Consider the following 15,110-nt stretch of genomic DNA (forward strand, 5'->3'; position numbering starts at 1 on the left):
AGGAGGTCAGACACAGAAAAAGTAGGCAACACTATATTGTCAGTGGATGATGGGCACACAAACAATTGAGTAGTAATAGTCAATATTTTATATATATATATATATATATATATATATATATATATATATATATATACCGGTATATATATATATATATATATATATATATATATATATATATATATATTTATTTATATATATTATATATATTTATATATATTTATATATATTATATATATTTATATATATTATATATATTTATATTTATATATTTATATATATTTATTTATATATTTATATATATTTATTTATATATTTATATATATTTATATTTATTTATATATATTTATATATATATATTTATATATATTTATTTATTTATATATATATATATATGTTGTTGTTGAGGTCCTAAGTTCATCTGAAATGTGAGCCCAGTGGACTGCAGGCTTAAGTTCCCTTTTTGTAGTGCACCATCCTTCTGCTGGGGGTTAGGGAAGTTACCGCCATATAAGGAAGACAGGACTACCAGTGTAGGGACTAACTAGATAACTTACGTCAGAATTTTTGCCCTTTGTTGATGTGTCTTGTTTCATAACACTTATTTTTCAAGTAGTTTTTTTAGGTAATGTACAACCAAAGACAAAAGTTGTGTCACAGTTTTGTTTGAAGTTTAAGTGTAACACTTGAAACATTATGAGAGTTCAACCACTGTTACATATTCGTGGTTGGCTAGCCTGACTTCCTCAGACTTCGTTTCTGATGGTGATGGGTTGACAATATATATGAACCTATGAAATTCCAAAGCCTTAACACTGTCTATCTATCTATCTATCTATCTATCTATAGCCCGACGCCCTAATACCGCAAAGGGTGGCCGCAGACAAAACGCGTCCAAGTCACTCTGTCACCCACCATTTGACTACCCTCCCCCCAACTCACCCCCCCCCTCCCTCATATACCTCTCAACTCCATCCCTCCACCTCATCCTCGGTCTACCCCTCCCTCTCCCTCCCTCCACCTCACCTACATACACCCTCTTAGTCAGTCTTTCCTTCTCCATTCTCTCCACATGTCCAAACCACCTCAGTGTATTTCTCCTAATCTTCTCAGCCACTGACTCTCAAGAATTACTGAGTCCAGATTTCATCTGGGAGACAAAATGTAAATGGTCAGATGATGATTGCTTGGCCATTTCATCTCACACCTTACCACAAAACTTCAAGCACATCTAATATACCTTGGTATGGAGAGGTCAGGCAACATGCATCCATCTACAGTATTAGGGAGATGAGAGGTCTCATGATCTCCCTTTATTTACTTGAAGCGAATCCTGAACAGACATCTCAAACATTTGATGTAAACATTACTTCTGGAGAAAGGCATAACGGAGATCTGTCATCATTTAGGTTGTCCTCATGTCACAGTTTTAGGACCACGAAATAATCACAGTGATGGAAGCATCACCTGCAAGCATTGCTTCTGGCATATGAAATGAATTGCACCAAGAATGAAGCACAGTAATAGTTTGGCATAGACTTCGATCATCTTGGTTACTGTATGTGTTTGAACTCGTCTGTGGGATTCATTTGGCACTCTAAAAAAAAATTCTGATATCATAATACAGTAACTCTGTCCTTATATGTAGAATACATTAGCCAATTTTGCTTTATAACACTGCCAAATAATGACAATTGCAGCTTATAATTATCAGTTTAAGTAGCTACTTTACAAGTTAAATTAATAAAGATGGAGAACTGACCTCTTGACACATACTGAGCTAACTGAATTTCAACATTGCTGAAGTAAAAAGAAAGAGAAGATTATAAGCTATTCATATGTATCAAATAAAAATAGTCAGAAAAACATAATATATTGATTGATTTTGTTTAGTTACCAAAAATATGCTCGTATCCACAGACTGGTCACCTGGAGCAAATAGCAATTCTTGGGATTGCTTCTAACTGCCCATATGCCACAGTTTTCACCAAAATTCACGACACGACTTTCGTATTTGATCGTACATTTAATTGCTATTAGTGATATTCTTGGTAAAACTGTCTGTGATCCTTTATGGGACACAAAAACAGCATGGAGAGCCGTCATTAGGTGACCAAGGCTGATGCATGCATGCATGTCAGAGCCTTTATAAACAAAATGAAATACACCATGTACCGCTCTGAAGTAAACAGTTTATTTATATATAGGCCTATTCTTGGCTATCACTGTACAGCCAGATGCCTTAATCACAGATGGGGTGATCACAGACATAACACCTCCATGTCATTCTGTCTTCTGCCATTAGGCTGCTTTATCTCAACTTGCACTTCTCTCAGTGATATACCTCTCCATCTTCCGTCTCATCCTTGGTCTTCCCCACTTGTTCCCGTCCACCTCACATACACTTACTTGGTATTCTGTCATTCCCCATTCTCTGCACATGGTTAACCATCTTTGGATATTTCTCATAAAGCTTTCAACTAATATACACTTTCATGTTTGTCTGTCTCTCCACATGGTTCCTCATGCTCTACTCAGATAACTAATTTCCATTGCTCTCACTTCTGACATGTGTCGTTCCAACAGGGTCATACATCACTTCCATAATGTTATAGTGGGGATCACTATGCTGTCATGCAGGACTTTTTTTTTTTTTTTTTTCCCTTATCGCTGTCAGTAAACCTGCAGGCTTCCCTACTGTACCGTTTCATGCATTTTGTGCCCTAAAGTTCCATCCTTACTCAACATACTACCTGAATATATGAAGGCATTCAGATATTCCACTTCTTGACCATTCAGCCTCACTATGCATTCTGTAACTTTGTCTCTCAAAGACCATATAACTTTATTGTTGTGTTGGCACAAGATGATTTTATATTCTGTGCATGGTAGTGTGATAGTTATAGTGCAATACAAACTCTCAGATATAAATTTCTTGGATGCTGGGACTTTCAGAAAATAGAAAATTTTGGAGTGCAGAATCATAATGATGGCTAATGAGAAGTCATGTAATAAACAGTACAGAGTTCAGTTAACAATAAATACAGTGAAGTACCTTCCATTAGCAATTTTGTCTTTTCTTAACATTCACCCCCTGAAGAAAAAAAAACTTGTTTCCAAATATACATTGCATGTGTGAGGACTGATGATATCAACACACACTAATACTGGTACATTAAAATATTTGAAATTGGAGGCCTTTGGAAATAAGATTTTCAGATATGAAAGTTTGTACTGTACATTGTCATGTCTGGTTTTCTCTCAGGATTGTCTTGCTGAAGTATTGCAACTTAGAGAAATATACCTGCTTAATTTATTGTCAACTAATCATTTTGCTTCTTTTCAGTTAATAATGCCCTTTGATGTGAATTATGGATAAAGTTGTAATTTGTAATCATATGTATTACATGATGTAGTTGTTGCACACATGGTCAAGGATTCAGGGCTTTGATAATGTTATTTCTGATCCATGGCATATTGTACTTTACTGGTCTGTTGTTGATATCTAGAGGCTCTACTGTAGTCTCGTTGGCCAAGTTGTCCCCCATATTCCTCCCGTACAGCAATTTATTTTGCTTATTTCACCTTGCAATTTCTCTGTAAGACTGGATTCATCGGGTTTGAATGGTGAATGAATATGTGTTTGACGTATTGTATTAGGCATGATGTTAAAGTTCTTCCTCTTTCTTGCTTCTCTTTTCTTGCTTTTTGGACCTTACCCCACCCATCCTTGGGTGGAAAGAAGTCAAGATGATGATGATGATATAATATCAGCATACAGTATTACATAATAATATGCTACAGGTTATGAATGCACATATGCAGAAATAAATGGGTAAGAAAGAGGTGCTTAAAAACTTCTTAAGCTGATGAGAATGCAGACCTAGGGACTAGTATAATGACAAGGAAAGTTTTGTCGCTTGCGAGGTATGCCTGTTGGACCCTTCACAACCTCACATAAGCCAGCCATCAGTAGGTGACAGCGAGTACCAGGGTTGCCCCACCTTCCTTCATACCTCCACCAGGATCTGTTAATGGAGGGAAAAAATAAATGACAGTTTTTGTGTTTCTGTGATTTTTCTCTGAAGGAACAAATAATTTTCAATAACAGCCATTTTTCTCTCTGTTGTGACTTGCTTGCATCTACAGTTTGGTCATTTGGGCATTATAGTAGCAAAAAGTGGTATGATTATTGTAGAAAATGATCCCTTTTGAGAATTGCTTTATGATGAAAATTGTTAGCAAAGAGTAATGATAGCTCTGTAAGAAGTTTTGGCAAGCAGCATATGATTCTGTCCATCTGGCTCTTACAATTTTCAAACATGAGGTGATTCACTTCTGTAGACTTTATTGTTTGACTTTAGCGAAGCCACACCACACAGCACAAAGCACCATACCATCCTCTTACACCACATCACACAAAATCTCCCTCCCACACCACACCACAGCAGTGGTGTTTACTGAAGGACCTGAAGCACCTCCATATAACACTTTTGTATTTGCTCGTAAGTACTTGTAAACATTGAGGTATTTTGTAAAGCTTGTTTATCGTCATCGTCATCATCAATCATCAATCATCATCATCATCATCATCATCATCATCATCATCAATCCTGCCTCATTCATCCCACCCACAAATGGAATGAGGAAAAGAATGTTTAAAGAGAATTATTTATACATTTAGGAAAGTGATTCCTCACTTTCCTGTAGGGTGGGAAAGGAGGTCTGGACGATGATGATGATGGAAAGTGATTCAGCTTAAACTGATCATTTTAAAGTATTGTCTAGCCGAGTACAGTATCCCTTGCAGCTTCATTGACTAACTTTTTTTTTCCCCTCTTATTAATGCAAAGAAGAAAGAACCAAAGGGTAGAAGCCTGTAAAAGAATTTTTTCTTTTTAGGAAAAGGTAATTGAGAGAAAGCAGAAGTCTAGTTGTGTTCATAATGAGAACCTGAACATATTGTGTTTGTGGGCAAAATGTGGCAGAGAATGGCTTAGTCAAGGAATTCTTGGAAAAGGATGGGAGAGACCTTTGATCAGCAGTGGAGTTTCAGTTGATGATGGTGATGATGATGACAGCACCATTCAAACCATACAGAACAGTAGCCTATGCATCACCACTAGCAGCACTGAGACCATGTAACATACACCGAAACTAAAGTCCTCCCTTTTGAGAGATTATGAGAGGCATGCAGTTCTCTGCAGCAGCCTGTGCCAGTACACAACACCCCTGTCGGTACATGATGAAGATGTGCAGCACAGTGAGGTACATAAAACAGTCATCACACAAACACTATCAAACCCTAGCAGTGAATCACCTACATACTTCACATGCAGGGTAATACAACACCCGGATCAGAACACCATATTGCAAGCCTTCTTTTTGGCGTCCACCCATTGGAGGTATCATTAAGTAGAGATGATTGAGTTCACCTAGCCAAGCTTAGATCGGACATCACCCTGCCCTCCTCAGCTACCAGCTTACATTTGGATTGGGTGGAATTAAACATGCCCTGTTTGTAGAACAGGCCCATACAACATAACTCACATAATGGGAGCTCTGCACAGCACATACCACACCAAGATGCATACACAACATCAACAGTGTAGAGAACCTGTGAAACATCTCCTTAGGGGCATTACTTATCAGCAGTTGACAGGTCTGCTGATTCATATATAATGAGGTTCAGCAACAGCAACAACAACAACAATGTTTTTGTGTCCAGTTTTGTTATTTAGTAGTTACCTGGTAAATCCAGTCTTTTATATATGCAACTGGTCAACTCTGGAGCTATTTGTTGTATGTCTTTCCCATTGCTTTTGACCTCCACTCATTTAAAGTCAGTGTCTAGGCATCTTGTACTGCTCAGAACATGATAGTATAATGGCTTCCTTTTTTAGCTCTCCTTAGAAGGGATAAGTTTTTGTCATTTCTTAGTCAGAGGTTCCCTTGTTTTGCATTTAAAAAAGTACAAAGAAAAACATACCCAGTTTAAAACTTAAAAATTCAGAAGTCAGTAACTGAAGGACAGAATAAACTTACTTGTGTTGATTGACACTGTGAGAGTTAGCTTCATCAACAACATGCAAATTCAGCCAAGTCTTCCAGGCAGTCCCTTTCCCAGTCTCATCTTGCAACAGTGGTAGGTGGTTGTACTGGTGCACCCCTAGCAGGATTAAATTAGCTCTTATTGATTTAATACCTGGTATTGTTATTACTAGTAATATAATACTGATGTACAGTCCCAGGCAAAGGGACCACTGATGCCATATTTATTGTCAGACAGCTTCAGGAATATATATAGGAAAGAAAAGGGAGCTCTACTTTGTTTTTGTTGATTTGGAGAAGGCCTTTGACAGTGTTCGTAGGGAGGCGGTGAAGTGGGCAGTGAGAAAGCTAGGGATCGAGGAGTGGCAGGTTAGAGTGGTTATAGCAATGTATGTGGGTGCTTGCACCCAGGTGAGAGTGAATGGAGATTTGAGTTATGGGTTTTCTGTGAATGTTGGTGTGCATCAGGAGTCAATCTTGAGACCCTTAATGTTTGTCATGATGCTTGAAGTTCTCTCACATGACTTCAGAAATGGACTTCCTTGGGAGATATTGTATGCTGATGACTTGGTGTTGATTGCAGAGCATGAAAGAGGCAGAGGGAAGATTGAGGAAATGGAGAAACAGAATGAGGCAGAAGGGTGTAAGAGAAATTACAACTGTATGACCTCTGTAGTGCTTAGACAGCTGAACATAATGAATGCATACTCTTGAGTTCTTTTGTTTGCAGAAGAGTTTACATTTTATACTTGAAATTTTTACCAACTTTAATGGGTAATTATTTGTTTGTAGTAGCTCATCAGCTTTCAATTTTATCTTAGCCTGCTATGTAATGAAAGTTTGTCTCAACTGTCTCTTCCTTGTAATATTGGGTGTAAGGTATTTGTATTCACCGTCATCATCATCATCATTCTGAGCTCATTTTTCCCACCTAAGGTTGGGGTGAGGTAGGATCCAGCAAGCAAGGAAAGAAAAAGCAAAATAGAGAATTATTTGTTTTCCATTGTAAGAAATGGATGGCACTTTCAAGCACTCTTGAAGGATGGGTCAAACTTGTATGTTTACCTGGAGCTGCCCAGAGTCCATGAGAACCTCTAGCTGAGTAGAGAAGTGGTCTGGAATCCACCACATGTAGAAGGGGTGGATAAGTTGGGGAGAGTGGAAGTCCCTCTCTGGTGTCCTGCCAACTATACACAAACTGATTTTGGCCTCTTTGGTACTTGTAGAAGGCACCAAAAGTGTGGGTTGACACGTACATCTGAATTGGTGTGCCGCCCTGAGGTAAAGAATAAATAAAGAACTTCGGATTTTGTAGTCAATGGATACATTTACAGATTGAGCTGTAGGCCACATTGCATTGCCTAAAAATTACCTTTCACTTGTGATATAATAGGATGGAATTGCCTTGGCCCATATGAAGTGATGTAATGTACAGTCATGCGTACTAATTTCTGCTCGGGTTACCCCTTCCTTCCCCCCTCTACCCTGGACAGAGGGAAGGGGGGAATCACGAACAAGTCTACCCCGCCTTCTGCCCCCAACTCCCCCACCCTCCACCTCCAGCTGCCAGTTACTGATTAGACGCAAATTTTCTCATGTCCTGTAAACATGACTAAACTGTTGTCACACACGCTTTCAACGGCCAAGATTTGGACTATATTTTTAGAATAAATTATTACCATATTGAACTGCATTCTCAAATTGAAAATATTCACCATCATTGTAATCCAGTGTCGTCCGCTGCACAATTCTGGGTTCCAGTGCTTACCTTTTCACTTCCCCCAGCTGTCTCTCTCTCTCTCTCTCTCTCTCTCTCTCTCTCTCTCTCTCTGAATTTACTTTTCCCACTCACTCTTTCTTTTTAAATTTATATAACTTTCTCTTTGCTTCTCTCCCCCTCTCCCCCTTCTCTCTCGTTCTTTGTCTTAAGTCTTCCCCGCCTCTCACCTCTCCCCTCCCCCCACCTTAGGCCTGATCAGCAGTCAGTTATACCGTCACCGCTCCTTCGTATATTGTGTGCAGTCAACATTTATCACACACACTTAGGTCAGCTGTATGGAAAGCTAATTTTTTTTTTATATATAATTGTATTTCTCATTATGTGCCAAGTTCAAATAGAGAACACCAGACCAATATTCATAATTTTTATTCAAGTGACCGTTCCACTTCACAAAGCTGGGTAGCTGGGCTTATAAACTACACACACACACACACACACACACACACACACACACACACACACACGACTTAAATTTTGCACTGACAGCGTGGCGACTACAAATATAGTCATTCTAACAACTGGATCTGCTGGCTCCAAACCTTCCTTGTCCCAGTCAAACTCCTCATTCAATAACCGGCCACAGCTTCCACCGCACACCTTTCATGGTGGCCTGGCTAACCTCACGCCATGCTGCAGTGACGCTCTTTAGGGCATGGCATATATTGTATCCCTTCTAGAACCACTGCACTGTTGTCATATCATCACTGTCACAGGCCCTTACCAACTGCTGCATAATGTGGTGGAGGTAATACGCTTTGAACACTGTGATCACCCCTTGGTGCATGGGTTGCATCAAGGATGTGGTGTGGGGGGGCAGGAATACCTCCTCTATGTTGCTTGCGCATTCCTTCATTGCGGGAGGGTGGCTAGGCGCATTGTCTACCACCACGAGAAATCTGTTCGCCAGATTTTCCTGCAGGGCATACCTCTTCTGGACACGAGAGATGTATGAGTGAAAATGTGACGAACAGATATTGGAAGTCAGCCAGGCCTTCTTGTTCGACTTCCAAATCACCCTGAGGTTCTCTTTAACATATCCCACCAGAGCCATGGGGTTCTCGGAGTGGTAGACAAGGAGTGGCTTCAACTTGAGGTCACTTGGCGTTGCCCCCCAGCAAGAGTATCAGTCAGTCCTTTGAGGCCTTGAACCCTGGCATAGACTTTTCATCTGTTGCAAGATATGTTTTGGAGGACATTCTCTCCCAAAAGAGCCCAGCCTCATCAAAATTCAAGACTTGCTTTACACTGTAGGCACACTCCGCGATGATGCATTTCAGTTCGTCAGGATATGTTGCTACCACCACCGTATCTTCACTCGCTGCCTCACAGTACATCTTCGCGTGGTGGAGATTAGCTTGCCTCTTGAACTGGTCAAACCATCCATGGCTCGCCTTGAAGGTCTTGCTAGCATCAAGATCCCGCCTCACCTTGATTTCCTCCCATCGCAAGAGAGCATTAGTGCAAATAATTGCCTGGCACATGGGTGCCTTCCACCGGTTCTGATCCTCCACCCACTTGCGGAGTATCCACTCCAGCTCCTCCATCGCAGGCTGTCTCTGGCAGGTGATATGCAAGACGGATAAAGTTGCAACCTCCCCAGCAGCAGCCTTAATGTCCTTCTTCTACTTGATGATGGTGGAGACAGTTAACTGGGCCAGGTGGAGAACCAAAACGATATATAGCATATGCACCTTTGTCTTTGTCATGGCACTTAAGAATATATAGCTTTACTTCTAGGGGCACAGTTTTACACATACTGTACACTTCGCAGGAACATCACCAGCACCAACACTAGCAGGCCGCTTACCACCCCGACTATGGCCTCCAGTAGCACCACCACTAGCCCCACCATGTGCAGCACTCTTACCATACATGATCACACTTATTTTGGCTGAAATTCACACAAAATTGCACTCCACACACGATTAGTATCAGTGCTCTGCTCATGGCACTTCTCATACACAGTTACGATGCGCTATGATAACAGCTTGCGAAATGTTGGTGGTGCAGCATGATGTGTGGTGGGCAAGTGTAAGAAAATTCCTTACTCTGAGATGACCAGTGCAAGAAGGATATGGGTGAGTGTGGGGTGACTGATGGCCATGGGGCCTGTGCGAGTGTTTCTGCGCATCCTGGGAGGTAGGCGGGCTCAGCTGGCCGCCGGAATGCATGCGATTCAAAATTTTGGCCTGTCACCTGTGGATGCCACGTCAGAGGGCCCATTGTAAACTGGGGCTCGGCCATCATGTAATGGAGTTTGGTGGTATTTGTACCCCCGTCCCTAAGCCGAGGTATCGCATCTAGGGGTATCATATATCGGGATATTACTGTATTATGATCCTCTGGTCTTGAAACTACTCTGTACCATGGTGATGTGGTTAAGGATGGCGAATACAAGATACTGTATGGTAAAAACTAATAACAAAGCGGTGGCATTGGTCATAATGTACAGGCGACCCTCTTAGGGGACCCAGACCCCCATGAATGTGGATTTTCTGCGAATGTTTGGTGCGTCCTCCTGTAAGTGCCTTTACATCCGCAAATCACCCCCTGTGAACAAGCGTGCACATACTGTAGATAATAAACCACATCTGGGACCTGAAAGCAGCATAAAATATCACAGATAGCTTATGACTTGCCTACACCATAGTGTGGGCAAGTCATCAGCTACATATTTACCCCCAACTTCTTACAACCATGCCCATTAAATTCAGTTTTGGCTCTACAGAGGGGCAATCCGCAAATCTGTGAGACCCGTGAAGTTGATTCTGCTAATGTGGAGGGCCACCTGTAATGTAGTGATGTAATTTGCCTCCTACTCCACATATGAGTCATGATCTGTACATGATTTAGGAATTCGCCCAAATACTGTATTGTACATCATACCCACACTAACTTGTGTTTATGATTTTCTTCTTTAGTTTTAAGAAGAGCCATGGTTATAAAGCATGATACATGCATATTTATATACAGTGTAGGTAATGAAGTGCAGTAAAACACCCCGATAAAATGTACAGGTGAAGGTAAGAATGAGTTAAATCATGTACTTTGACAGATAATGAATCTGGAAGAAAACAATTGAAATTGAAAGTAAATTGATAATGACGTGGCCAAAAGAGAACTCTGTTGCGAATGAAGACATATCAGGTTCAGAAGAAGGTCAAGGTGAAAGGACACATTTCTTTCCCATCTCTTGTAAAGTAGGAAGTAATTACAGGCATCAGAGTGAAAGGAGTTCCTTTTACGCTTAACAGCCTAGCAGCCGAAGAACTTGGTAGCTTAATAAAATTCCCTACTCTTTTTCTTATTGTTTATTGTATGGTATCGTTTGTAAAGGCTCCTACATGCCTGCATTCATTGACCTTGGTCAGCTAATTGCATCTTTCCATGCAGCTCTTTCTCTGGCAGCCTCCCTATTCAGTCCCTTATCCCTGAGATCACACTGTATGACCTCGTCCCAGGTCTTTCTCAGTCTGTCTCTTGCAGCCCAACCCCTGACATTTACAATTATCACTTTCTGCACCTGTTTGTCATCCTCCGTTCCCTCCACATGTCCAAACTATCTCAGTCCTTCCCTCCTCAGTACAACACCAATACAAGCCAGTCCCATCCTTCCTCTCAGCTTTTCAGTCATTAACCTAGCTGCCCTAAGGCGTTTCATTCAAGGACTCACTACATATCCATCTAATCATTATTGTTTCTGTATGTTTGAACTTAACGAATGTCCTCCTCCTTTACTGGCCAGGTCTTACTGCCATACAGCATTACGCTCCAAACGTGCTGCATACAAAGATCCCTTAGCATGGAGGGAGAGCCCTCTCAATGTCAGGAGAGACAACAGCTCCCAGAACTTCCTCCAACCACTCCTTACCCTACCCACAAAGCCAACTCCAGCCCCACTTGCAGCACATAGCATGACCTCTAAATAACAAAACCCTTCCATGCAGTCAAGAGACTCACCAGCAAGATCAGTCCCTTCATGCCAGACAGTCTCTACATGCTCTCCCCAACACACGGCACACACAAAATTAGCATTATCCCATAGTCTACCTCTAAAAATGCAACACCTCCTATGCACTCACTGTACAAATACTGCACAAAATGGAGTTGGTTCCCACACCCTTGTGGCAAACTGCACATGGCCACTCTCCCTCTGCTTTGACAGTACTACCACAGGCCCTAAATGTTATCTTAGTTTTATCTGTATTAAATCTCAAACTCTTGTTCCCCGCTCTGTCTCTCCACTTCCTGAATTGTTCCCCCAGCTCACATTCTTTATAATCAACACCAAGCCATCAACATACGTTTCCCATTGGAGTCCATTTCAGAAGTCACACGAGAGTTTCATGCACCACGACAAACAATACGTGGCTGAAGACTGACCGCTGATGCATGCCAGTATTCGTGGGAAATTCATCACTCATATATCCATTCACTCTTACCTGGGTGCAAGCACCCAGATTCATAGTCATAATCACTCTAACCAGCCACTCCTTGATCCCAAGCATTCTTATGGTTCACTTCACCACCTCCCGAGGGACTCTGTCAAAGGCCTTCTCCAAATCAATAAAAATAAAATACAGCTCCTTTTTCTTTCCTGCATAGTTTCCCTGAAGCTGTTGAACAGTGAATATGGCATCAGTGGCCCCTTTGCCTGGCATAAACCCAAACTGCATATCCTCATCTCATCTATGTTCATTCTTTCTCTGATCATACCCTCTAAAACTGTCCAATACATTCATTATCTGATCTGAAAGTTTTATGCCTCTGTTATTTTCCAGGACATCATCCTGCCCCATGTGTACATTTACAATCACACTCTTCAGCTAGTCATCTGGGACAACATACTCATATATACTGTAATCATATTTGTCATATCATATTAACTAAACCCACTCGTATATCTCCTGAGGCCTTCAGCATTTCAGCAGTCAACCCAGACACGTGCTGCCTTCTCCAATTGCATACTGCCTATTGCCTTGCTCACAGTAGCAGTAGCAATAAAAAACCAAGGGATCTGCATTGGATCTGCATACTCCAAGCTTTCATTGTTCCAGTCAGAGTCCTCATTCAGCAACCATTTATAATGCGCACTCCAGGTGTCTCTAATATCCTCACTGTTCACTACTGTTCCTTCATCATTTCATGCACACTGTTCACCTATGATATCCCTGTTTTCTCTCTTCATTTAATTTCCCACCTTAAATGCCATTTTCTTCTCTTCTGTTTAGGTTATCCAGTAATAGTCTGATACCCAAGTTTTGCCCTGTATACCTCCTTTCTAGTCCTATGCTTGGTATGGAAGAAGGAAAAAAGTTGTGTGAGAAAGCCCTTGAAAGATTGTGGCAAACTTGATGATTTTCGTCATTAACACCTACCCTTTTCAGTTTATGACTGCTTTCTCACCAGTAGTGTTCAGTATTAATTAACCCAAGAACTGCAGCTTACGTCACTTGATACCCAGTAGGCAACTGCATATTATCTCAAATGTGAGGGTAAAGATTTTATTTTCCTGCATTTTGTCTTGGTGAGAATAAGTGATTGATGAAATAGATTAGATTTTTTTTTTTTCACTCAGAATAAGTGATTGATGAAATAGATTAGATATTTTTTTTTCACTCACTTTCCTTCACACACACACACACACACACACACACACATTCTGTGTGTGTGTGTGTGTGTGTGTGTGTGTGTGCACACACCTGTGTGCTTGTGCATGTGTGCGTGTGCACACACATGCGTACGCTCCCTTGGAAATTAAATTTGAAAATCCTCATGCAGACTACTATTGTAGACGTTGACCAAATAACTGGCATGCATGTACAGTACTGTACTTTGAAATAGGCTATCTTAACTACCTACCTATCTATCTATTGCCAAACCCCTCAGTCCCGTAATGGGTGGTCACAAACAGATCGCCTCTGTGTTGCCCTGTCCAGTGCCATTTCACTGTCCTGCTCACAGCTCACCCTTCTCTCTCATATACCTCTCCACTCCGTCCCTCCATCTCATCTTCAGTCTCCCCCTCTGTCTCCCCCCTTCTGCCTCATTTGCATACACCCTCCTGATTTGTCTCTCACTTTCCATCCTCTCCACATGGCCAAACCACCTCATTGTATTTCTCCTAATGCTTTCCACCACATCCACATCCACACCACAACGCTCATTCACTTCCTTATTTGCCGGTGTGTCTCTCCATGCAACTCCACATGCTCCTCTCTAATTCATTTCCACTGCTCTCACTCTTGACTTGTGTCCTATCAACAAGGTCCAAGCTTCACTGCCATACATTAGAGTTTGTATCACAGTACTGTCATGCAGCAACTTTTTTACTTCCAAGCTCATTTCCCTGTTCCCTATCACTGCATTCAAAGAACCAGCAACCTATCTTCCCAGTTGTACCCTTCAAGCACTTCACCCTCTAAACTTCCATCCTTACATATCACACTACCCAAGTACAATACTTGAAGTCACTCACATTTTCCATTTCCTCTTCATCCATCCTCACTGTACATTCACCGGCTTCAGTTCTCTCGAAGACCATAACTTTACTCTTCCCTACAGTCAACGTTATATTCCGTTTCTTACACACTATCCCAAACTCATTCATAGAGCCTTGCAGTTCCCTTTCATCTTCACTTAGCAATACAGTATCATCTGCAAACAACAGTACAGGGAGTTTCCAAACACTGCCCTCTCTCATTAGGGCCGCCCCCACATCCACTGCCCTACTGTGTACAGTATCTCTTTTATAACCCCATCCTTATACAGATTGAAGAACCATGGAGACATGACACATTGCTGTTTCAGTCCAACATTCATATAGAAAAATTCACTCAGTTCACTATCCATATGCAGTGTAGCCTTAGCCTCCTCATACATAGTCTTCTCAGCATCCACTGCCCTACCTTGTACAGTATCTCTTTTATAACCCCATCCTTATACAGATTGAAGAACCATGGAGACATGACACATTGCTGTTTCAGTCCAACATTCAGATAGAAAAATTCACTCGATTCACTCTCCATATGTAATGTAGAGTTAGCCCCCTCATACATAGTCTTCTCAGCATTCAGCAACTTCCCATTTACTCCATATATTCTTAATACTTTCCACATTCCTTGTCTATCCACCCTGTCATATGCTTTCTCCAAATCCATGAAGACCACATGCAGTTTCATGCTCTTCTCTAGAAACTTCCACTAAAGACCTAAGAGTGAATATCTGATCTACACAACCTCTTCACATCCTAAAACCTCCTTGTTCTTATCCAACTAAT

General features: G+C 41.2%; 2 protein-coding genes across 3 annotated transcripts in view; one reads left to right on the plus strand and one right to left on the minus strand.

Annotated features, from left to right (window-relative positions):
- Arp8 (Actin-related protein 8) overlaps window positions 1-15,110 on the plus strand; it is a 189,480-nt gene that overhangs the window by 72,068 nt on the left and 102,302 nt on the right. The window lies entirely within an intron of this gene.
- The window catches only part of LOC145411468 (uncharacterized), a 73,180-nt gene continuing 61,767 nt past the window's right edge, over window positions 3,698-15,110 (minus strand). Inside the window, exons 6-8 of the mRNA XM_080281517.1 lie at window positions 7,117-7,327; window positions 6,046-6,169; window positions 3,698-4,028 (exon numbers count right to left, since the gene is read on the minus strand). Coding sequence (XP_080137643.1) covers window positions 3,884-4,028; window positions 6,046-6,169; window positions 7,117-7,327 — 480 coding nt within the window. The 3' untranslated portion in view covers window positions 3,698-3,883. The remainder of the gene's footprint in view (window positions 4,029-6,045; window positions 6,170-7,116; window positions 7,328-15,110) is intronic.

This window comes from Coenobita brevimanus, chromosome 89 (genome assembly GCF_032717465.1).
Source record: "Coenobita brevimanus isolate Jiangsu-jjx chromosome 89, ASM3271746v2, whole genome shotgun sequence".
Taxonomy (NCBI): Eukaryota; Metazoa; Arthropoda; class Malacostraca; order Decapoda; family Coenobitidae; genus Coenobita; species Coenobita brevimanus.